This window comes from Callithrix jacchus, chromosome 10 (genome assembly GCF_049354715.1).
Source record: "Callithrix jacchus isolate 240 chromosome 10, calJac240_pri, whole genome shotgun sequence".
Classification (NCBI taxonomy): Eukaryota; Metazoa; Chordata; class Mammalia; order Primates; family Cebidae; genus Callithrix; species Callithrix jacchus.
Window position 1 is genome coordinate 62,468,851 of NC_133511.1, and position 22,664 is coordinate 62,491,514.

A 22,664-nucleotide genomic window follows, 5' to 3' on the forward strand; every position below is an offset into this window, starting at 1 on the left:
TCCTTTGGGAATGTCTTAACCCTTATTATTCTCACAGAATAACTCCTGTTTGAAACCCTTCCTTTCAATCTGTTTATGAGCTGCCAAGAGTTGAAAGGGAAGGTAATTTTTAGTATACTCTTTTTAACTCAAAGTGTTTGAATTCAAGCTTCCAGGGAAAGTGTGTACAAGCAGAAGGGGAGAGGAAATAGAATTCACTTTCATCTACAAAGTAGAGGGAACAGTTAAAAAGAATGTTGAAAAGCCAGGCATGGTGGCTCATGCCTGTAATCCCAGCACTTTGGGAAGCCAAAGCTGGCATATCACTTGAGCTCAGGAGTTTGAGACCAGCCTGGGTACAGGGTAAAATCCTGTCTCTACTAAAAATACAAAAATTAGCTGGTATGGTTGCTGGCGAATGTGGTCCCAGCTACTTAGGAGGATGAGGCAGAGGATCTCTTGAACCTGGGAGGTCAAGGCTGCAGTGAGCTGTGATTACGCCAGTGCACTCCATCCTGGGCACCAGGCGGAGACCCTGTCTCAAAAAAAAAAAAGAAAAGAAAAGAAAAAGAAAAATTGAAATCTATGTGCCAGTTCCCAGAACCAAGCACTATGTACAGATTATTAACTTACATAATTTTCTCAGTGACCCTATAAATTTACCGCTTCTATTCATGAGGGAACTGAGGCTCCACAGGGGAAAAGGAGGTTACTTTTGCTAGTCCCCCTCTAATTGCCTCTATTATTTGTTTTAGATTTGTTAGAATTTGCCGATATTCAAATGTAACACATTTTAAATATCTTTTTATAGAATAATACATCCCCACTGTAAAACTTTGGAAAAGTACACACACACTCAAAGTAAAAATGATTCATACTCCCCTACCTATACTAATCACTATTAACATTTGGTGTATATTAGTTCAGTCTCTTTTCTGTGCTCAAATATAATTTTCATAAAATAAAAATAGGATCTTACTGTTTTGTCACCTGCTATTGTCACTTAGTAATATATCTCAACATTTAAATGACATACATTTTTACATAAAGGTTTTTAAATTATTTGGACAGTCAGGAGCTGCACATGTGCAGTTCTGTTCTTAATTTGACTGGTATTATAATACATAATTTAGAGTGCTAAATCAGCCTGCTGCAGTTTTTACTCTTAAGGACTGAAATAATGTATGCCCTCTCAATTTTCAGAATCCTTATTTTTGGGGTTTAGGTGGCTTTTTCTTTTTCTTTTTATTAAATTAAGACTTTATTTCAGATCAGCATAGCTTAGAAAAGCCCTGAGGTCCTTGTTTGTGCTGCCACTTTTTTTTTTCTTTAGTGACAAGGTCTTACTATGTCACCCAGGCTGGCCTCAGAATCCCAGGCTCAAGTGGTCCTCTCACTTCAGCCTCCTGCATAGCCAGGCACCTGCCACCCTGCTCAGCTTGCTGTGATCTTAAGAAATCAAGAATGGCATGGACTTTGAGATGCCAGGGCAGGAGGATTCCTTTAGCCCAGGAGTTAGAGATCAGCCTGGGCAACATAGTGACACCCCATCTCTTCTAAAAAAAGAAAGAAAAATTGGGGAACAAAAAAAGAATGGCATGTAGTTTGTTAGGAGTGACTAATGTATCATAGTTTACTCTGCAGAAGTGATGTTCTAATGAATATCAAATTGTTTCTATTTCTTTCCTAATGTTTCAATGTAGGTGCTGTAAATGCATTGGTGGGAAAAAAGTGGGTAAAGAACTTACAGAGAAGCCAAAATTTATTCTATCGGTATTACTTCTATGGAACTTCGGGTTATTAATTGTGGACCGTATCCTTGATACTCTTTGTACAGTTTCCTTACTTATTCTGATATATAATATAAGATTAATGTTTTCTATAATAATGATTGTGAGATGTGAGCTGCTTCTGAAAATGGGTTAGTAGGCTTATATAACTGTGGTCTCAGCCCAACTTTACTGGACTCTGATGTTAGAGTATTTCGTTTCTGAAAAATTAGTGGGGTATGTGAGAACCAGCTAAACCATCAATAAAGTAATGTGCTGATATTCTGAACTATTTTTAGATTAATCTGATACATATATATTGAATAGTTTTATAACACATTATTCCAAATACTTTTCATTGGAAAAGGCATATCACAATGTGCATATGGGAACGATCAGGCATTTGTGGTTTTCTACCATCTTGGCTTACCACATATTAACAGGCAAAGTTCCTAAATTCAAAGCTTTTGAATGTAATTAAAGTCCTAGTAATGGAAGCTAATAGTTTGCAATTTTCATAGAGGTAGCCTGGTGTAGAGGAAACCACCCAGACTCTGGTTTCAATGTAACCTGGACTCAAATCTTAGTTGCCATTAGCAGATTTAGGACTGTGAGTAGATAAATGTCTCTGAGGCTTAATTTCTTAATCTCTAAAGTATCTCTAAAGAGGATAATTCTAAATACCTCACAGGTTCATTGTGAGGCTTAATACGTAAAATTGTATATGTCCTAAAAACAATGAAATGCCACATGCTGGTGGCCTTGGGTAGCTGTTAGGTCCCTTCCTTTCTCATCCCTTATTCTAAAAAACAAATAAAAAACTTCTCGCCCCTTAGCTGTTGGGCCTTTAAGGTGGAAAAAACATGGGACAGTTTTGTCTTTAAATTATATTTTATATCATCTAGTTAAAGATGTCATTAAACATAAGTTTCTTTCTTTTCTTTTCTTATTTTTGAGACAGTCTTGCCCTGTTACCCAGTCTGGAGTTCAGTGGCACAATTCCTGCTCACTACAATGTCCACCTCCTAAGTTCAAGCAATTCTCATGCCTTAGCCTCCCAAGTAGCTGGGACTAAAGGTGTGTGCCACCACACCCGGCTAATTTTTGTATTTTTGGTAGAGACGGGGGATTGCCATGTTAGCCAGACTGGTCTTGAACCCCTGATCTCAAGTGATCTACCCATGTCAGCCTCCCAGAGTGCTGGGATTGTAGGCATAAGCCACCATGCCCAATCAAACATAAGTTTCAATTAAAGATTTGACTATCGTGCTTGCTTCCAGAGCACATATACTAAAATTGGAATGATACAGAGACGAGCAAAAATAAAAATATGTATTTTTAAAAAGATTTGACTCTGTTTATAGAAAACATTTATGAGCAGTCCACATTAGTAATCTTTTTTGTCTTTAATTTTGCTATTAAGAAAGCATTTGGAGCCGGGCGCGGTGGCTCAAGCTTGTAATTCCAGCACTTTGGGAGGCCAAGGCGGGTGGATCGTGAGGTCAAGAGATCGAAACCATCCTGGTCAACATGGTGAAACCCCGTCTCTACTAAAAATACAAAAAATTAGCTGGGCATGGTGGTGCGTGCCTGTAATCCCAGCTACTCAAAAGGCTGAGGCAGGAGAATTGCCTGAACCCAGGAGGCGGAGGTTGCGGTGAGCTGAGATCGCGCCATTGCACTCCAGCCTGGGTAACAAGCGAAACTCCTCTCAAAAATAAAAATAAAAATAATAAAAAGAAAGCATTTGGAATTTCTATATTCAGTCAGCTGGTAGAGTTCATTATGAATTTGGTGTCCTCTGTTGTCTTTCCTTGACCTAAGTCCAGATATTCATTTTCAGTACAATGGCTTTTTATTTGGATTAATGCTACTCTCCATTGCACGATTATTTCAGGTAAACATACAATTGGTTAATTAGATTTTCCCCCTTTAGATTAGTTTTTAGATTGTAAAGGCAACAGTGTAGTGGGTGATGGGTAAATTTATTTGACTGTTTTGAGTTGCCAAGTGCTATAGACACCTTCATTGGGCAGTTCTCACAAATTCCATCTTTTCTTTTGACCTTTTCTTTACTTTATAGATGAGAAAATTATACTCCAAAAACTTGTTAGCATATGGCAGGCCTGAATTAAATTGAGTTTTTTTGTTTGTTTGCTTGTTTTTTGAGACAGTCTCACTCTGTCACCCAGACTGGAGTACAGTGGCTCAATCTCAGCTCACTGCAACCTCCACCTCCTTGATTCAGGCCTCACTGGGATTACAGGTGCACACCATCACATCCAGCTAATTTTTGTTTTTGAGACAGAGTCTTGCTCTGTCGCCAGGCTGGAGTGCTGTGGCACAATCTTGGCTCACTGCAACCTCTGCCTCCTGCATTCAAGCAATTCTCCTGCCTCAGCCTCCAAAGTAGCTACGACTACAGACACACGCCACCATGCCCAGCTAATTTTTGTATTTTTAGTAGAGACAGGGTTTCACCATGTGGGCCAGGCTGATCTCAAACTCCTGACCTCAAATGTTCCTCACACCTCGGCCTCCCAAAATGCTGGGATTACAGGCATGAGTCCTTGCGCCTGCCCCAAATGACATTTTCTGTGTCTGGTTTGGATCATTTATATATGAATGAAGTATCTAGCAGCAGTCTTTACAATATAGTAACTACGATGATGGTACTTTACTATCAGCAGCATGAAGATTAATGTAGTAGAAGGAGATTTAGGATCGGAAGAACTGTGTGTAATCCTGACTAACATAAATGAACTATGCAACTCAGCCAGAGCTTAGTCAAATACATGGCCACTTACGATTGCATACATTCCATGTATCTTTTTTTTTTTTTTTTCCCCTTAAGAGTTAGAGTCTTGCTGTATCACCCAGGCTGGAGTGCACTGGTGCAATCATGGCTCACTGCCACCTCAAACTCCTGGGCTCAAGCAGTCCCCCCACCTCAGCCTCTTGAGTAGCTAGAACTACAGGTGCACACCACCACACCTGGCTAATTTTTTTGGGGGGGTGGGGTAGAGAAGGGGATTTCACTATGTTGTCCAGGCTGGTCTTATGATTGCAAGTGATCCTCCCCAAAGTGCTGGGATTATAGGCAGGTCTTGAACTCCTGGCCTTGAACAATCCTCCTAACTCTGTTTCCTGAGTCTCTGGGATTACAGATGTGTGTCACCACACCTGGCTTACACATATCTTATTGAGTAAACTTCAGAAGCATTCTGTAAAGTTGTTAAAAAAGTCTCTAGGAATGGGGCTTAAGACTCTAAGGAATTTTAGTACACCATCAGGTTTGGGAACCATTAACTGAAGGCAAGTCATTTAACCCTCCTAGCCTCGTTTTCTCATCCATAAGATGAAATTTACCTCTACATTCTTATTTGTAAAATGGGGCTACTTACCTCACAGGGACATTGGAAAGATCAAATTTGATAATCTAAAGTTCTCTGTCAATTATAAATGTCTGCATAAACTTTTCTCTTTTAACCATAAAAAGCCATATAGTACTTAGAATATAATTGGTGTTCAGTGAGTATTTGTTGGATGCTTGTTGAACAAATAAAATTTGACTATAGAATCAGTTAGACCTTATCCAGATCTTATAGTTATAAAATTTAAGAGGGACCTGGGAGTATCCCTCTCTTGTTTGTTATTCCTAAAAGCTGCCTATTCTAGACTGCATCTGATGAGAGAAGGAACCTGGCCTTTCATGGTCCCTGTGGCAATTTCTCTTGCAAAATGTCAGGACTGTTATCTCATTTGATCTGTCTATAATTCCTGTGAGGTGGGTAGATTTCAGACGTTTTCTTTTTTTTTTTTTGACCATGTCATGCTCTATCACCCAGGCTGGAGAGTGCAGTGGTGCAGTCACAGCTCACTGTAACCTCAACCTCCTAGGCTTAAATAGTCCTCCTGCCTCAGCCCCCAATTAGCTGGGACCACAGGTGCACACCACCATATCCAGCTAATTTTTGTATTTTTTAGTAGAGATGGGGTTTTGCCATTTTGCTTAGGCTAGTATTGAACTTCTAGGCTCAAGCAGTCCACCCAACTCAGCCTCCCAAAGTGCTGGGATTACAGGTGTGAGCCACTGCACCCAGCCCAATTTGGACTTCTTAGTTATAGTAAACTGGTTTTGTTTTGTTTTTTTAATATTAGAATACCATTAGTTCTCTTAGTAGTGTCGGGATCAAGTGCAATAACTGGTGCCTTCAGCCTAATAGTGCTATATAAGTTACCTGATCTACAATATAAAATTTAATTGATTTTTTTGGTAGCATAGCATCATATATATTTATTCATGCTGTCATTCCCAGCCCTTCTTTGGAAATAAACTTCAGCTATTATGAAACTGTGAGTGATGAATGTAACTTAATTCTCTGGGCCCTAATTCCTAAGGGAAAACTTGCAGTGTGTTATTACTGATGATGTGTAAGATATGATCTCAGCATCAGGCTTAGTACTTGATAAGTCTTTGTTAAAATAATGAATTTATGAGTACACTAGACTCAGTATAAAAGCTAGCTAGGTTGGATGCGGTGGCTGATGCCTGTAATCCCAGCATTTTGGGAGGCTGAGACAGGTGGATCACTTGAAGCCAGGAGTTCAAGACCAGCCTGACCAACATGGTGAAGCCCTGTCTTGACTAAAAATACAAAAAAAAAATTAGCTGGACATAGTGGTGGGCACCTGTAATCCCAGCTACTTGGGGGGCTGGGGCAAAAGAGTCACTTGAACCTGGGAAGTGGAGGGTTACAATGAGACGGGACCACACCATTGCACTCCCGCCTGGGCAATAAGAATGAAACTCTGTCTCAAAAAAAAGAAAGCTAGTTGGAATCACTTGCCTATGTTTTCCTTATATTGGTTATAGAATATTTACCTTGGGCCAGGCCTGGTGGTTCATGCCTGTAATCCCAGTACTTTGGGAGGCTAAGGGAGAAGGATCACTTGAGGCCAGAGTTTAAGACTAGCCTGAGAACAAAATGAGATTCCATCTCTACAGAAAATGAAAAAATTAGCTGGCTGTGCTTGCTAGTATACACCTGTGTTCCCAGCTACACAGGAGGCTGAGGCAGGAAGATCTCATGAGCCCAGGAGGTCAAGACTGAAGTAAGCCAAGATCATGCTGTTACACTCCAGCCTGGATGACACAGTGAGAAAATAAAAATTTTTTTTAACTTTTTTTTTTTTTTTTGGAGACACTGTCTTGCTCTGTTGCCTAGGCTGGAATGCAGTGGCAAAATCATAGCTCATTACAGTCTCAACCTCCTGGGCTAAAGCAGTGCTCCCACCTCAGCCTCCCAAGTGGCAGAGACTACAGGTGAATTCCACCAGGCCTAGCTAATATTTGTATTTTTTTTGTAGAGACAGAGTTCACCTTTATTGCCCAGGGTCAACCCCTGACCTCGAGTGACCCTCCTGCCTTGGCCTGCCAAAATACTGGGATTCCAGGTGTGACTTTAAAACATTTTATTATAGAAAATTTAAATCATACAAAAGCAAGAAAATAGTACAATGATCTATACACACACACAAACACAATTATTTTAAAACATATCCCAGATACTATATTTGTATTTCAGAATACATATTTAAAAGTAGGTATTTGGCCAGGTACAGTGGCTGATGCCTGTAATCTCAGCACTTTGGGAGGCCAAGGTGGGTGGATCACCTGATGGCAGGAGGTTGAGACCAGCCTGGCCAACATGGTGAAACCCTGTCTACTAAAAAAATAGAAAAATTAGCCGGGTGTAGTGGTGCACTCCTGTAGTCCCAGGTACTCAGAAGGCTGAAAAAGGAGAATCGCTTGAACCTGGGAGGCTGCAGTGAGTCGAGATCGTGCCACTGCACTCTAGCCTGGGCAAGACAGAGTGAGACTCTGTCTCTAAAATAAAATAAAATTAAAACTAATCAAAGTAGGTATCATTTATTATTTATTTATTTTAGAGACAGAGTCTTACTCTGTCACCCAAGTTGGTGTGCAGTGGTATCACCACGGCTCATTGCAGCCTTCACCTCCTGGGCTGAAACAGATTCTCTCACCTCAGCCTCCTGAGTAGCTGGTACTACAGGTGCAGCCTTCACCTCCTGTGCTGAAGCAGATTCTCTCACCTCAGCCTCCTGAGTAGCTGGTACTACAGGTACTACCAGCACGCCTAGCTAATTTTTATTTTTAATTTTGTATAGATGCAGGGCCTCCCTATTTTGCCCAGGCTGGTCTTGAACTCCTGGGGTCAAGCAATCTTCCCGCCTTGGCTTACCAAAGTGCTGGGATTACAGGTGTGACCCACCACACTCAGCCTATTTTTAGTTTTTTTAATAACCTTTTTGTAGAATAATTTTAGCTTTCCAGAAAAGTTGTAGAAATAGCATAGAGAGTTCCTATGTTCTCCTCACCCATTTTCCCCCATTATCACCTTACATAACCATGATACATTCATCAAGACTAAGAAAGCAACATTGGTGCATTTGAATTTCACCCGTTTTTCCACTAATGTCCTTTTTCTGTTCCAGGATTCAATCCAGGATACCACATTATTGCATTTCATTTACCCTGAATTTTAAAGTGATATTTCCCTTTTAAATCTTCTAGAAAAGGCATATAGAAGGAGCATTTCTCTTTGCTGTTCTCCTACATTTCAAGCACATCTACCTCTATGTAGCACCAGCTTATGGTGTATATCTGCTGCGATCCTACTGTTTCACTGCAAATAAACCAGGCAAGTTTTGGTGATGATAGCAAAAACATTTTCGATTTTTTCCTTACTATGTTGAGTTGGTATCTTGGTTGATAAGAAGATTTTATGAAGCACAGCAGATATCTCTCACCTACTGATCCTATAAGCCCTTTACCCCATTCTCACTTTGCTCTTTTCACATCATGAATAGATTGGTGTACAATTGTGGGATACTTCTAGTTGTAGCACATGATATAGGTTATGGTTAATGCTAACATTCCTTTTCTGTAGATGGGTCTATTCGATGGAACAGTTTCAGCTCCGTCCGTGTTATTTCCCTGGGACTAGTTGTTTTCCTAGTTTCTGCTCTTTCATTGGGTCCTTTCCTAGCCTTGGTAAGTCTTTTGTTTGTTTTTTAATACATGTTGTTTGTTGGTATTTAGAAAACATAATAAAGCCAGGAATATATAAGTAAAAGCTACTTTTTCTTATTCTTGCCACCCAATGTGACTTCCCAAAGATAGGGTAGTATTCCCTTTTTTTTTTTTTTTTTTTTTTTTTTTTTTTTGAGATGGAGTCTCACTTTGTCACCCAGGCTGGAGTGCAGTGGTGCAGTGTCGGCTCACTGCAATCTCCACTTCCTGGGTTCAAGCGTTTCTCCTGCCTCAGCCTCCTGAGTAGCTGGGATTATAGGTGCATGCTACCATGCCCAGCTAATTTTTGTATTTTTAGTAGAGACAGGGTTTCACCATGTTGGTCGGGCTGGTCTCGAACTCCTGACATCAAGTGAACCACCCACCTCGGCCTCCCAAAGTGCTGGAGCCACTGTGCCCTGCTGGGTAGGGTAGTATTCTTTCAGACATTTTTGTGTACATTAAAATATGTACATGCATTTATATGTTTAACTATATGTTACACAGACACACACAGAATTGATCTTCATGGATTTGTGTGTTTTGTATTTGTAAGTTTACCTACTTGATAAAATGCATTTGTAAAAAAATCATTTTGCAATCTTACATGGACAGTAAACATTCTAAAGTGCATAAAATTTAACAAATGTTCAGGTATCTTCTTTGTTCCCCTTCTTCCCTGCCCTGAAATCAATAATTAATTTTAATTCTTACTAAAACCAAAATGCATCACATCTTTTGTAGTCTTCCCAGCTCTCCCCTTTACCCTAGTAGACATGGATAAGCTGCAGTCTGTGTTCTGCCTTGTAGCTTGTAAATTATTCCATTATTATAGTATGAACTTGTATTCAAAGTATTTTAATGTATATTGTCCCACTGGCAGTGGACAAAGTGAAACCAAAAAAAGGTTCTGTGAACTGCTCAAGAGTGGAACCTCAACCCCATAACTTCCTGCACACTATACCGTAGAGAGTTCCCTAGTTCTCTTTTTGAATTTGGAAAAGATTGATGACTGTTTAATCAGTTTCATTTCTCTTTTCAACAGAATCAGCTGCCTCAAGTCTTTTCCCGACTCTTTCCTTTCAAGAGGGGCCTCTGCCATGCATATTGGGCTCCAAACTTCTGGGCTTTGTACAATGCTTTGGACAAAGTGCTGTCTGTCATCGGTATGGTAGCAGGCATTGTTTACCCAGTCTGAATATTGAAACAGTGGTCACATGGAGAAACAGGAAAACTTTTGTGTTTTAAATGTGGCTGAATTGTCTGTTCTCCAGTCCTGCATTTCAGCTTTCAGGATGAACAGCTGGGGCAATTCTTGGGACTGAAGCGTTAGTGCAATAAACAGACTGTTTTCCTTAGAAAAGCTCCTTGTTATAATGAGGTTATTGATCCTTTCTGGGGGAAAAAGTAAAATATTTAGACACTCTATAAAGGTAATTTTCCCCTTAATTAAAAACGTTATTTGGCAGCAGCAGTTAACCCTACATTTTTTCCCCTTCTCACCATTCCTATTCAAACCCCTACTTATTTTTAGAGAGACAGGGTCTTACTGTGTCACCCAGGCTGGCATGCAATGGTGTTGAGATCATAGCTGCACTGCAGCATTAAATTCCTGGGCTCGAATTATCTATCCTCTTGTCTCAGCCTCCTGAGTTGCTGGGTCCACAGGTGCATGCCACCACACCTGGCTGAGTTTTAAATTTTTGTTTTTAGAGTTGAAGGTCTCCCTCTGTTGCCTAGAGTGGTATCAAACTTTTGGTCTCATATGATCCTCCCACCTTGGCTTCCCAAAGTGCTGGGATCACCACCACAAGCCACCGTACCTGGCCCACCCCACTTTTAAACCTAAATATATAAGAAAGAAGAATATGTAAGTTTTGACTTTGGATATTAAACCAATAAAGAAAATAACCCTGCATTTTAACATGAGATGAGAAGAAATGAAAAACCTAGGCTATGCTTTTTAAAATTTGGGTTGTAATGAAAAATAAGTTATGCTTTGAGATGGTTCCACTAAAAATAACTCACTTTGGATAACTCACAGTCTCATTTGTGAATACAACCTAGCTTGGTGGGAAAACGGCATGATCAAGAGTGGTGGGCAGCAAACTTTCTGTAACTGCTGGATATTTTAAGCTGTGCAGGCCACACACAGTATGTGTGTGTGTCTGTGTCTATATTTGTGTGTGTACCTTTTTTCTTTTTGAGATGTAGTCTTGCTCTTATCACCCAGGAAGGAGTGCAATGACGCGATCTTGGCTCCCTGCCATCTCTGCCTCCTCAGTTCAAGCAATTCTCCTGCATCAGCCTCTGAGAAGCCTTTTAACAGCTGGGATTACAGGCACACACCACCCACACCCGGCTAATATTTTGTATTTTTAGCAGGGACTGAGTTTCACCATGTTGGCCAGGCTGGTCTTGAACTCCTGACTTCAGGTGATCCGCCCCCCTCGGCCTCCCAAGTCCTGGGATTACAGGCGTGAGCTTGCTTAAAACCTTTTAAAAGTAGAAACCATTTGTAGTATCAGTTCTGTGCAAAAACACAGGCACAGGTCATAGATTTGGCCCTTGGGACTCCAGATCTAGAGTCTGATGACTTGGTTTGGAGGCCTACCAGCATAAATTGCTATGGCAGTGTGTGGCATTGGCAAGTCCTTTCATCTTATTTTCCTCACTATATGAAAAGTATAAGTACTTTTCCTGTTCCTATACAGTGTGTTGTGAGGAACTGAAGCAAGAATAAAAAAGTACTAAGTTACAGTATCAGGGACTTTGGAGCCAGACAAACCTGAGTTCAGTTCTACCACCTATTAGTTGTGTGGCTTTGGGCAGGTTACTCCATCTCCACCTCAGGGGGCTAACAATAGTAAGTGCAGAGTCCATGGCACATTATAGATGCTCCATGCATGGTGGCTGCTATCACTGTTTTTGATAAGTATTTGAAGGAAATCATACACTATGTGATGACTTTTACACTGTGTCACTCACTATGAATCTAGCCTTGATGTACATGGCATTCTTACAGAGTGATTCCTAACATTTATATTTCTTTTTTTTTTTAATGGGGAAATTGCAGAGAACATTTATATTTCCGAAAAAGCTTTAAACAGTCAGCATAGTATGAGGTACAAGGGCCAGTTGCCTTGTCTGAATCAGGAAGCAGTTCTGTACCCTCACTTGTATGTTTGTCTCTTTGAAGATGTTTTGCATGGAAAGTCAGTGTCAGAGTTAGACAGCTGTGTTTCAGGGAGATAGTTATTAGCTATAAGAGAATCAGCAGGCCAAAGGGGAAAGGGAAAGAGGTGAGTAAATAGAAAATATTTTGGTAATCTACATCTTTCCTACATTGCACTCATTTTCACTGGCATTCAGCAGGGCCCTAGGATGCTCAGACTGTCCCTGACTGTCCTGTTATCCAGAGCTTCTTGGGGCTTGTATTGTCATTCTCTGAATTGGCTTAGTAAGTATTTATTGAACTCCTATGTACTAGGGATAGAAGTGAACTCATCATCATTCCTGCCCTAAAGGAATACAGTATAGTAGGTGGAATGAGCACATAAACAAGTGTAATGCCTTGTGGTTAACACTGTTTAAGAGTGAGCTCACTCGACCAGGTGTGGCGGCGCACGCCTATAATCCTAGCACTTTGGGAGGCCAAGGTGGGCGGATAACCTGAGGTCAGGAGTTTGAGACCAGCCTGGCCAAAATGGTGAAACCCCATTTATACTAAAAATACAAAAATTAACTGGTGTGGTGGTGGGCACCTGTAATCCCAGCTACTCAGGAGGCTGAGGCAGGAGAATCACTGGAACTCAGGAGTCAGAGGCTGCGGTGAGCCGAGATTGCGCCACTGCACTCCAGCCTGGGTGACAGAGCAAATAGGAGGTTTCTCAGGTGATTGAATTAGAAGTTAGCTTGGCAAAGGGAGTTGTCTGAGCAGAGGGACACAGGTGTTGACAGTGGTATATTGAGGACCCACAGTTATTTCATTGTGGCCCAGCTGCATTTAACAAAGTAGAGATGAGGCTGGACAGGTGGGAAGGGGCTACAAGATCATGGAAGACACTGGATGCTATGTTTAGGAAGACAGCGTTTCTCCTTAGGAGATGAAGGATTCCAAGTTCCTTCATAACACGGGCAGACTGTTCTAGAAGCTTGCTTTCAGAGATGAGAGCAGATTACCATTTGTGCTACCTGCTGGCAAGTTTCCTATAAGCTGCACAAATTCCCTGTTCCAATGCAAAGAGCTGCTTGATATAATTTAAGACCAGAGGCATTTTGAGTAGAATAGTATAGGATTAAATTCATGAAGTCTTAGCCTCTAAGCAGCAATACGATTTAGTAGCTTTTTTTTCTCAAGGAATTGATTGTTAATATGTGGTATCTCAGTGATAAAAATAACAAAATATCTGTTTCATAGGTTTGAAATTGAAATTTCTTGATCCCAACAAGATTCCCAAGGCCTCAATGACAAGTGGTTTGGTTCAGCAGTTCCAACATACAGTCCTTCCCTCTGTGACTCCCTTGGCAACGCTTATATGCACACTGATTGCCATACTGGTAAGAACTGAACAGATGGTACTCATTTCTTGAGTTTTCTCTGTTTTTCTTTTGTCTGGCTGATTTAATTCCAACTTTCAAGCTCTTCCAACTGTAGGATAAATTCCATGCCTGTAATCCTTCTGCAGATTGAAGTATTTCCTAGCAATTCTTAGAGTAGCTTTGAACACCATAAGGAAGGATTACCAGTAAAACGTTTGTGAGAGAGATTCTTGCCAGTGGCTGTTAGACCATCTGTTTACCCTGGGGAAAGGAGAAAAGAAAAGCCCAGGGAGAAAGAGGCATGGACCATACTGCAAAGAAAGGAGGAAATGTTTGTGACAGGGATATCCAGATTTGGTTTTGTTTTTCTCCTCCTTAGCTAAATGATCAAAATTCCTAATGTATCTGGACAGCATGGATGTTTTGTCTTGATGGTGTTAATGAGTTGAGAGAGTCGACATTGGCTTTTTGAACGTAAGATGAGTAGAGTAAGATGCTCTTAGAGTCCTCATTCTAAGTACTTTAGAAACTTTTGTTTCTAAAATTTCATTAATGATTGCAGTGACCTCAATTTCATGTTATAATTTTAGTAGAATTCAATATAAACAACTCAATCCTATCTATAATTACACTTATTTTTTATTTTGGTTTCTGAATGTTTTAAACCTACTAGCAACCACCTGACCGCAATTAATTACATGACAGTATAGGTATGTAAATAATTAAGCTCTGCTGGCCTGTTTGTTCACAGGTTTTAATTGAGGTAAAACGTTTTTCCTAAAATTACCTATAATTTCCGTGGCCTTCCATACCACAAAGCTAGATATTTATTAATATGGTAAAAATTCGTTGGCTCAGAAGTATCTATGAACTTCTGTAGTTTGACCTAATAGGTTCATTAATAAGTGAACTATTAATAAACTAATTATGAAGTTGTAATAAGTTGTTAGGCTGTATGTCCCAGAACTTAATTATTAATTTTGATAGTAGAATTAATTTTTTTTTTTTAAGACGGAGTCTTGCTCTGTCACCTGGCTGACCTGACTGCACCTGGAGTGCAGTAGTGTAATCTCGGCTCACTGCAACCTCTGCCACCCGCATTCAAGCGATTCTCCTGCCTCAGCCTCCCGAGTAAGTGGAATTATAGGCACCTGCCATCGTGCCTGGCTAATTTTTTGTATGATTTTTTTTTTTTTTTTTTTTTTCTTGAGAGAGGGTCTTGCTCTGTCACCAGGCTGGAGTGTAGTGGCACGATCTTGGCTCATTGCAACCTCTGCCTCCCGGGTTCAAGCGATTCCCCTGCCTCAGCCTCCTGAGTAGCTGGGACTACAGGCATTCACCACCCCACCTGGCTAATTTTTTTTTTTTTTTTTTTTTGTATTCTTATTTGAGATGGGGTTTCTCCATGTTGGTCAGGCTGATCTCGAACTCCTGACCTCAGGTGATCTGCCTGCCTCGGCCTCCCAAAGTGCTGGGATTACAGGTATGAGCCACTGCGCCCGGCCTTTTTGTAGTTTTTAGTAGAGACGGGATTTCACCATCTTGACCAGGCTGGTCCTGAACTCCACACCTTGTGATCCACCCACCTCAGCCTCCCAAAGTGCTGGTATTACAGGTGTGAGCCACCACCCCCAGCCAATTTTTTTTGAGACAGTCTCACTCTGTCAGCTAGGCTGGAGTGCAGTGGCGCAATTTTGGCTCACTGCAACCTCCGCCTCCTGGGTTCAAGCGATTCTCTTGCCTCAGCCTCCTGAGTAGCTAGGACTATAGGCATGCACCATCATGCCCAGCTAATTTTTTTTTTTTTTTTTTTTTTAGTAGAGATGAAGTTTCACTATATTGGTCAGGCTGTTCTTGAACTCTTAACCTCAAGTGATCTCCCCACCTTGGCTCCCAGAGTGTTGGGATTATAGGCATGAGCCACCATGCCAGCCAGTAGAATTAATTTTAGTGAGTTAAATATATACATCAATTGCCAACTTTTTCTGAGTTGTCGCTTTTATGTTAACTTTTGGTAGACTGTGCACAAAGTGATGAATGATTCCAGTTTCATGAAGAATTGTCTAAGATCTGCTGTCTTTCAGAGATGATGCAAATTGCCTTCACCTGAACTCTGTTTCTGTAAAGTCTATTTCAAATGATACTGAAGTTTATCTTTGCCTATTGTTTCTAGCCCTCTATTTTCTGTCTTTGGTTTAAACCCCAAGGGCCCAGAGGCTTTCTCCGATGTTTAATTCTTTGTGCCTTGAGCTCCTTTATGTTTGGGTGGCATGTCCATGAAAAAGCCATACTTCTAGCAATTCTCCCAATGAGGTAAGCAGATAGCTCAGCCAGTGAGCATTTCAGCATATTTCATAATGATCCGATTTTCTGTTTGCTGTGTCCCTTCTTGTCATGTTCACCAGGATAGGCAAAAACACAGATTTCCAAAAAATAGGAACAGATTTCCACTAGGACAGAACAGGGATGCTTAACTTGGGACTCTTAGACCCCTGAAGGTATGCAAAAATTCATGTACGGTTTCTGTTTTTTCGTTTTTGGAAAGAAGCACTGTAGTGATTAAGTATCATGAAACCAGGCTTTTAGATCTGATCACTGAGGGGCAGTATGTTACAGAAAAAGCCTCGGCTTTAGTGTCATCCTGTCTGTGAAAATAAGATCCCATGGTTCTTTGTTAAGTGTTGTTAGTCAAAGTGAGGATTTAGTCTATTCTGGAATAATACTTGATATTGTACTACCTTTCAGATTTTCCAGAACTGTTTTTGTTTTGCATTCTTTCTTTTGAGCCTCACGATAATCTTTAAGATAATTGGCCAGGCATGGTCCTCACATCTACAGTCCCAGCACTTTGGGAGGCTGAAGCGGTGGATCATTTAAGGCCAGGAGTTTGAGACCAGCCTGGCCAACATGGCAAAATCCCATCTCTACTAAACATACAAAAATTAGCCAGGCATGGTGGTTCATGCCTATAATCCCAGCTACTTGGGAGGCTGAGGCATGAAGATCATTTGAACCTAGGAGGCGAAGGTTGCAGTGAGCCAAGTTGGCACCACTGTACTCCAGCCTGGGCAATAGAGCAAGACCCTGTTTAAAAAAAAAAAAAAGATAAATGGGTATTATTCCCTTTTTATTGTTTTATTTTTTATTGGTATAGACAGTTGTCATGTTGCCTAGGTTGGTCTCAAACCACTGGGCTCAAGCAGTCTTTTTACCTCAGCCTCCCAAAGCCCTGGGATTACAGGTGTGAGCCACCAAAACAGGCCTATTTCCTTTCTTAACATCTGAAGAATTTAGGGCTCAGAGTGTTTGTGACTTGTCCAATGTCATAAAAGCTCACAGGAAGCAGAGTTAGGACCTGAATCTTATAATGTTGAATCTATGATCTTTCTACTATGCCATGCTAAAAAAAAAAAAAAAAAAAAAGCATTTTAAATGTACTAGTGTCCATTTTAGGCATAGTTGAAACCCAATAGATAGATAAATGGTAATAATAGCCTTTTTTCTTGATATTTTCCTTAAATCTTGAGAAATCATTTAAGCTCTGAAAGTTCATAAGCAAATTTGTCAGGCCTGTATGTGGCTTGTCTAGATTTATTTAGCAGCTTGGAGTTTCCAAATTAAAAAATAAAAGAAAAACTTTTAATGTCTGTAGTCTGAATTCACACCAACACCAGCAGGTGAAGGTCATTGTCTGAGAGATGAGCTATAGGGTTGGAAATGAAATGCTAAGTCCTCTTTCCCTGACTGCCACCACTAGGCAGCTCCCAATCCCATGTTTCTGTCTTTGGAGAAGGCGATTACTCAGGGAAGCAAGATTCTTTTTTTGTTTTTTTTTGAGACAGAGTCTTGCTCTTTTGCCCAGGCTGGAGTGCAAAGGTGCGATCTCGACTCACTGCAACCTCTGCCTCCTGGGTTTACGTGATTCTCCCTGCCTCAACCTCCTGAGTAGCTGAGATTACAGGGCCTGCAACCATCCCCAGCTAATTTTTGTATTTTTAGCAGAAATGGGATTTTACCGTGTTGGCCAGGCTGATCTCGAACTTCTGACCTCAGGTGATCCGCCTGCCTTGGTGTCCCAAAGTGCTGGGATTATAGGTGTCAGCCACTGTGCCCAGTCAGGAGGAAGATTCTTTTATAGATATCCCCTGATTTAGTTTGCCACATGCTATTGATTGCTTAAAGTTTCCTACTAAAAAATTAATATTCTCAAATAAATTGAACTTGTGGCAAAATCAGCATGTTCTTTTTTGTTTTGTTTTGTTTTAAAAAAAATCTCTCAAACACTGTTCAGAAAGCATGTTCTTCTATGCCTAAGCCAGTTCTAAAGTAATAAGAGATGCAGTTTATTTAAGCTATTTGCAAATGTAGTATCAGTTGTTTTAAGAAATTATTATAACAATTTTTATTTTTAGCCTTTTGTCTGTGGGAAAAGCAGGAGATGCTTCAGTTTTTCTGATTCTGACCACAACAGGACATTATTCCCTGTTTCCTCTGCTCTTCACTGCACCAGGTAAATAGCTTCTTTTGAGAGAGATATATTTGACTACCATGCTCTTTTCATCTAGGCCTAGAGATCAATACATCTGATTCAAACAACCTTAAAATATCTTGAAAAGAGAGAGATTGGCTGGGCGTGGTGGCTCATGCATGTAATCCAAGCACTTTGGAGGTCAAGGCGGGCAGATCACCTGAGGTCAGGAGTTCAAGACCAGCCTGACCAACATGGTGAAACCCCGTCTTAAAAAAAAAAAGAAGAGAGAGATCATTCCTTCTCTTAAATGAAATCTCCCATTTGCTCCTCATTCTCAGTATTTCTAGGTGTCACAAAAATGCACAATTAAGCTTAAAAAGCATTATTAGCAGTATATAGCTGTGTCAGTGTGTTTATATTACTTTAAGCCTCACAAATCTTTCTCTCATCTGCTAAATTATCTTGTTTTTTTCTGTTCTTTTAACAGAACTTCCCATTAAAATCTTACTCATGTTACTATTCACCATATATAGTATTTCTTCACTGAAGACATTATTCAGGTAATGAAAAAAAATTATATTTACTCTTGTGAAATGTTTACCCCTAAATGGTCAGATAAGCCTTTCAAATTTTATTTTTAAGTTATAACAGTAATATAACAATATTACAAAACAATTGGTAAATAGAGGGAGAAATCACTCAATCCCATCATTCAGGTGAGACAACGTAGTTTGTATCTTTAGTTTGGGGGAGTATTTGAGGACAACCTAAATTAAAATCTTATATGAAAACTAAAAAACTGAATATAAAATATGCTTTATGAATAAAACCATGTAAATACAGATGCATATGGAAAAAACTAAAAGATACTATATACAGGTTTTTTCTTTTTTTTGAGACATAGTTTCGCACTTGTTGCCCAGGCTGGAGTGCAGTGGCAGTCTCCACTCACTGCAACCTTTGCCCTCTGGGTTAAAGCGATTCTCCAGCCTCAGCCTCCGGAGTAGCTGGGATTACAGGCCTCCCAGTTGCACGCGGCTGATTTTTTTTTTGGAGATGGAGTTTCACTCTCGTCGCCCAGGCTGGGGTGCAATGGTGCGATATCCACTCACTGCAACTTCTGCCTCCTGGGTTCAAGCAATTCTCCAGCCTCAGCCTCTTGAGTAGTGTGATTACAGGTGCACCACCACCGCTCCCGGTTAATTTTATATTTTTAGTAGAAATGGGTTTCTCTATGTTGGTCACGCTGGTCTCGAACTCCCAACCTCAGGTGATCCACCCACCACACTTCCCAAAGTGCTGGGATTACAGGCATGAGCCATTGCACTTGGCTATGTACAAATTTTATTACAGAATTATAGGTGGAAATTTTTTCTCTTCTAAACTGTATGTAATGTTAACTATAATTTTTTAAAGCTTGCTTATGGTTCATATCTGATTGTGTCCATAAAAACTTACGTAATTAACAATGTTAAAATGCAGTTACAACCATATGACCCAGCAATTCCACTCCTAGCTGTATACCCAAAAGAATGGAAAACAGGGACACAACAGGTACTTGTACATCAATATTCATCACAGCATTATTCTCAGCAGCTAAAAGATGGAAACAACGCAAATATCCATCAACAAATACGTGATAAAATGTAATATATACATATAATGGGTTATTCAGCCAAAGAAAGGAATGAAGTTCCAATACATGCTACATTAATGAATCTTGAAAACATGCTGAGTGAAAGTAACCAGACATAATAGAACAAATCTTGTATCATTACACTGATATGAAATTCTAGAACAGACAAATTTGTAGAAAAAGAAAGTAGATTAGAGGTTGAGGGAACAGGGGAATGGGAGTTATTGTTAATGGTTCCAGAGTTTCTATTTGGAGTCATGAAAATATTTTGAAGGTGGATAGTGGCAATGAGCGTACATTATTGATATTACCATTCAATTGTAGACTTAAAAATGGTTAAACAAATAGCAAACTTTATGTTATATATATTTTACCAAAATAAAAAATATTTTTAAAATGCTGGGCCGGGTGCAGTGGCACATGCCTGTAATCCCAGCACTTTGGGAGGCTGAGGCAGGCAGATCAGTTGAGGTCAAGAGTTCAAGACCAACCCGGTCAATCAACATGGTAAAACCTCATCTCTACAAAAAATACAAAAATTAGTTGGGAATGGTGGCAAGTGCCTGTAATTGCAGCTACTCGGGAGGCTGAGGCAGAAGAATTGCTTGAACCTAGGAGGCAGAGGTTGCAGTGAACTGAAATCACACCACTGCACTCCAGCCTGGGCAACAGAGCAAGACTCCATCTCAAAAAATAATTTTTTAAAATCTTCAATTCATATTGTTTCTCATGTTCTTATTCCATTGTCACAGCATTCAACTCCTTTACCTCTTTCAAATTCACAACTAATCCTCTCTGAGCAGCTTGAGCTAAGTAACAGCATAGTAGATGAATGGATAAATTTGGATTGTTGAGATAATATAAGGTATATCATTATCATTTTTTCTAAATGTGAAACTTATTTTTTATTTTGATTTATTTATTTATTTAGAGACAGAGTTTCACTCTGTTGCTCAGGCTGGAGTGCAGTGGTGCCATCTTGGCTCACTGCAACCTCCGCTTCCCAGGTTAAAGCGATTCTCCTGCATCAGAGTAGCTGGAACTACAGGCCTGTGCCACCCTGCTCGGCTAGTTTTTGTATTTTTAGTAGAGATGGGGTTTATCCATGTTGGCCAGGTTGGTCTGGAACTTCTGACCTCAGGTGATCCACCTGCCTCGGCCTCCCAAAGTGCTGGGATTACAGGCATTAGCCTCCGTACTTGGCCCTAAATGTGAAATTTAATGTGCTCTTAACTCTGGCCTTGGCTATATTTGACAACAAGATAGTGCAGATGGGGAAGCTTTAGCTAGGAAAATGTTTGCTAAACCAGGATGACTCACGTAAAATCAGAATTTTCTCTCCTTTTTCCTTCAGAAAGGAAAAACCTCTTTTTAATTGGGTGGAAACTTTCTACCTGCTTGGCCTGGGACCTCTGGAAGTCGGCTGTGAATTTGTATTCCCTCTCACCTCCTGGAAGCTGAAGTACCCCTTCATTCCTTTGTTACTGACCTCAGTGTATTGTGCAGTGGGCATCACATATGCTTGGTTCAAACTGTATGTTTCAGTATTGATTGACCCTCCTGTTGACAAGACAAAGAAACAGTGAATAAAGGAACTGCTTGGATGTGTGCCAACCAGTTATTTCATGGGAAATTAACCAGAACTTGAAGAAAGTTGCCAGCGGCATCAGCCATTCATTTCAGTAGAACTGTTTGGAGCACCATTCTTCCACATTTGGCCTTGCTCAGCCTAGCAACATTATTGTCACCATGGCGAGAAGCCACTGGCCCTTCGTCAGCACTGAAACACATCTGAAAAAAAAAATCTCTCCTTTCCCTATTAAAATTGTCTGAGATCATTCAGACTACTGTGCTTGCTCAAGCCAAACAGGGAGTCTGAGTAACCACATAATTATTTGTAGCCTAGTGTGCTAACCATTATAAGAATATAAAGCATAATTAGAATCCGGTGCTAAGGAAATATAACTGAAATGCCATTTTATATGCACAAAAAAACTTGTGGATCGTTACCAGCTCCTACATTTTCCTCTTGGCTTGCACACAGGCAGATGGTATACTGTCCCCATTCTGTACATTTTGTTCCAGATTTTTTTTTCTTTGAAAGAATACAATGACAATACTTACAAAGCCAAGGGGAGTAATTAAGGTACTGGTTTGGCCAGGCAGCAGAGACTACAAACCACAGCTACTTTACACTGATTTAAGGACATCTTGTGCAGCTCATATGTTCTAAGAGCGAGCACTGCAGTTTTTATAAGACTACCACTTAAACCTTTCATCATGCCCAGGAACTAAAGTGGTTTTTGCAGTCTGGTTCTTATCCTTTCCCTTCCTTAAGAGTACTTCATACACACTTTTTATCCAGGATCCCAATTTGCATATCTGCTGCACATTCAAATTCAGCCAACATTTATCTAGCCAGCAGTAGGAACTTTCACACATTTTATTTCTATTTTATTTTTCAGCCCTCAGGCAGAATTTATACATTTTATTTACCCATTATCCCCTAAGATCAGAGAGAGTCCCAGATCAATCAATGGCAGTCTGAGATGGAATCCATCCATTCCATCTCTTCCATCTACTCTATTTTCTAAGACTTATTTTGGGTCTGTTATTGCAGAGACAAAGATGGGGATCTTGCCAAAATGGGAGGGAAACGTGGCCCCTCTAACCTATTTTCCTCCCCATAGTCTCTCTTCCACCCTGTGTTCCAACTGGCCTAACAACTTCAAACTCCCATTGTGCCATGCTGTTTTGTAGCTCTGCTCCCTTTCATTCATGCTGCTTCCTCTCCTCTCTGCTGACTTTTCCACCCTGTCATCTGATTATATGAACCTCTTCAAGATTCAACTTAACTGCTACCATGTCTACGAATATAAAGGCAGAATGGCATAGTGATTAAGAGTAGGAGCCCTAAAGTTGTACGGTCTGGTTGTAAATCTTGCTTACATCTTTTGGCAGGTTATTTAACCATCCTTTGTCTGAATGTTCTTATCTCTAAAATGATTACATAAAAGATTTAGAACACTGCCTGATGCATTTTAAGTGCTCGGTCAATATCATTGCTATTTATGTGAATCTTTTCCTATCACTCTACCTTCCCTCCTCCCCCAGAATTCATTTGCTCCCACTGTGCCAGGATTCTGCTGCTGCCATTAACTGTGGTAATAC

The 22,664-nt window shown here is 40.3% G+C and overlaps 1 protein-coding gene across 9 annotated transcripts in view; it reads left to right on the top strand.

Moving 5' to 3' along the window:
* Nucleotides 1-21,097, top strand: part of ALG8 (ALG8 alpha-1,3-glucosyltransferase) — a 32,799-nt gene extending 11,702 nt beyond the window's left edge. For 5 of the 9 annotated variants that reach the window (XM_054241866.2, XM_054241867.2, XM_002754777.7 and 2 more), the window contains 10 exons: nucleotides 1,683-1,792; nucleotides 3,578-3,645; nucleotides 8,347-8,473; nucleotides 8,723-8,826; nucleotides 9,890-10,010; nucleotides 13,265-13,404; nucleotides 15,560-15,699; nucleotides 17,799-17,896; nucleotides 18,345-18,417; nucleotides 20,848-21,097. In XM_054241866.2, the coding sequence (XP_054097841.1) occupies nucleotides 1,683-1,792; nucleotides 3,578-3,645; nucleotides 8,347-8,473; nucleotides 8,723-8,826; nucleotides 9,890-10,010; nucleotides 13,265-13,404; nucleotides 15,560-15,699; nucleotides 17,799-17,896; nucleotides 18,345-18,417; nucleotides 20,848-21,079 (1,213 nt within the window). In that variant the 3' untranslated portion in view covers nucleotides 21,080-21,097. The remainder of the gene's footprint in view (nucleotides 1-1,682; nucleotides 1,793-3,577; nucleotides 3,646-8,346; nucleotides 8,474-8,722; nucleotides 8,827-9,889; nucleotides 10,011-13,264; nucleotides 13,405-15,559; nucleotides 15,700-17,798; nucleotides 17,897-18,344; nucleotides 18,418-20,847) is intronic. The other 4 variants (XM_078340140.1, XM_078340138.1, XM_078340139.1 and 1 more) reach the window with 4 other exon arrangements.
* The last annotated feature ends 1,567 nt before the right edge of the window (nucleotides 21,098-22,664 follow it).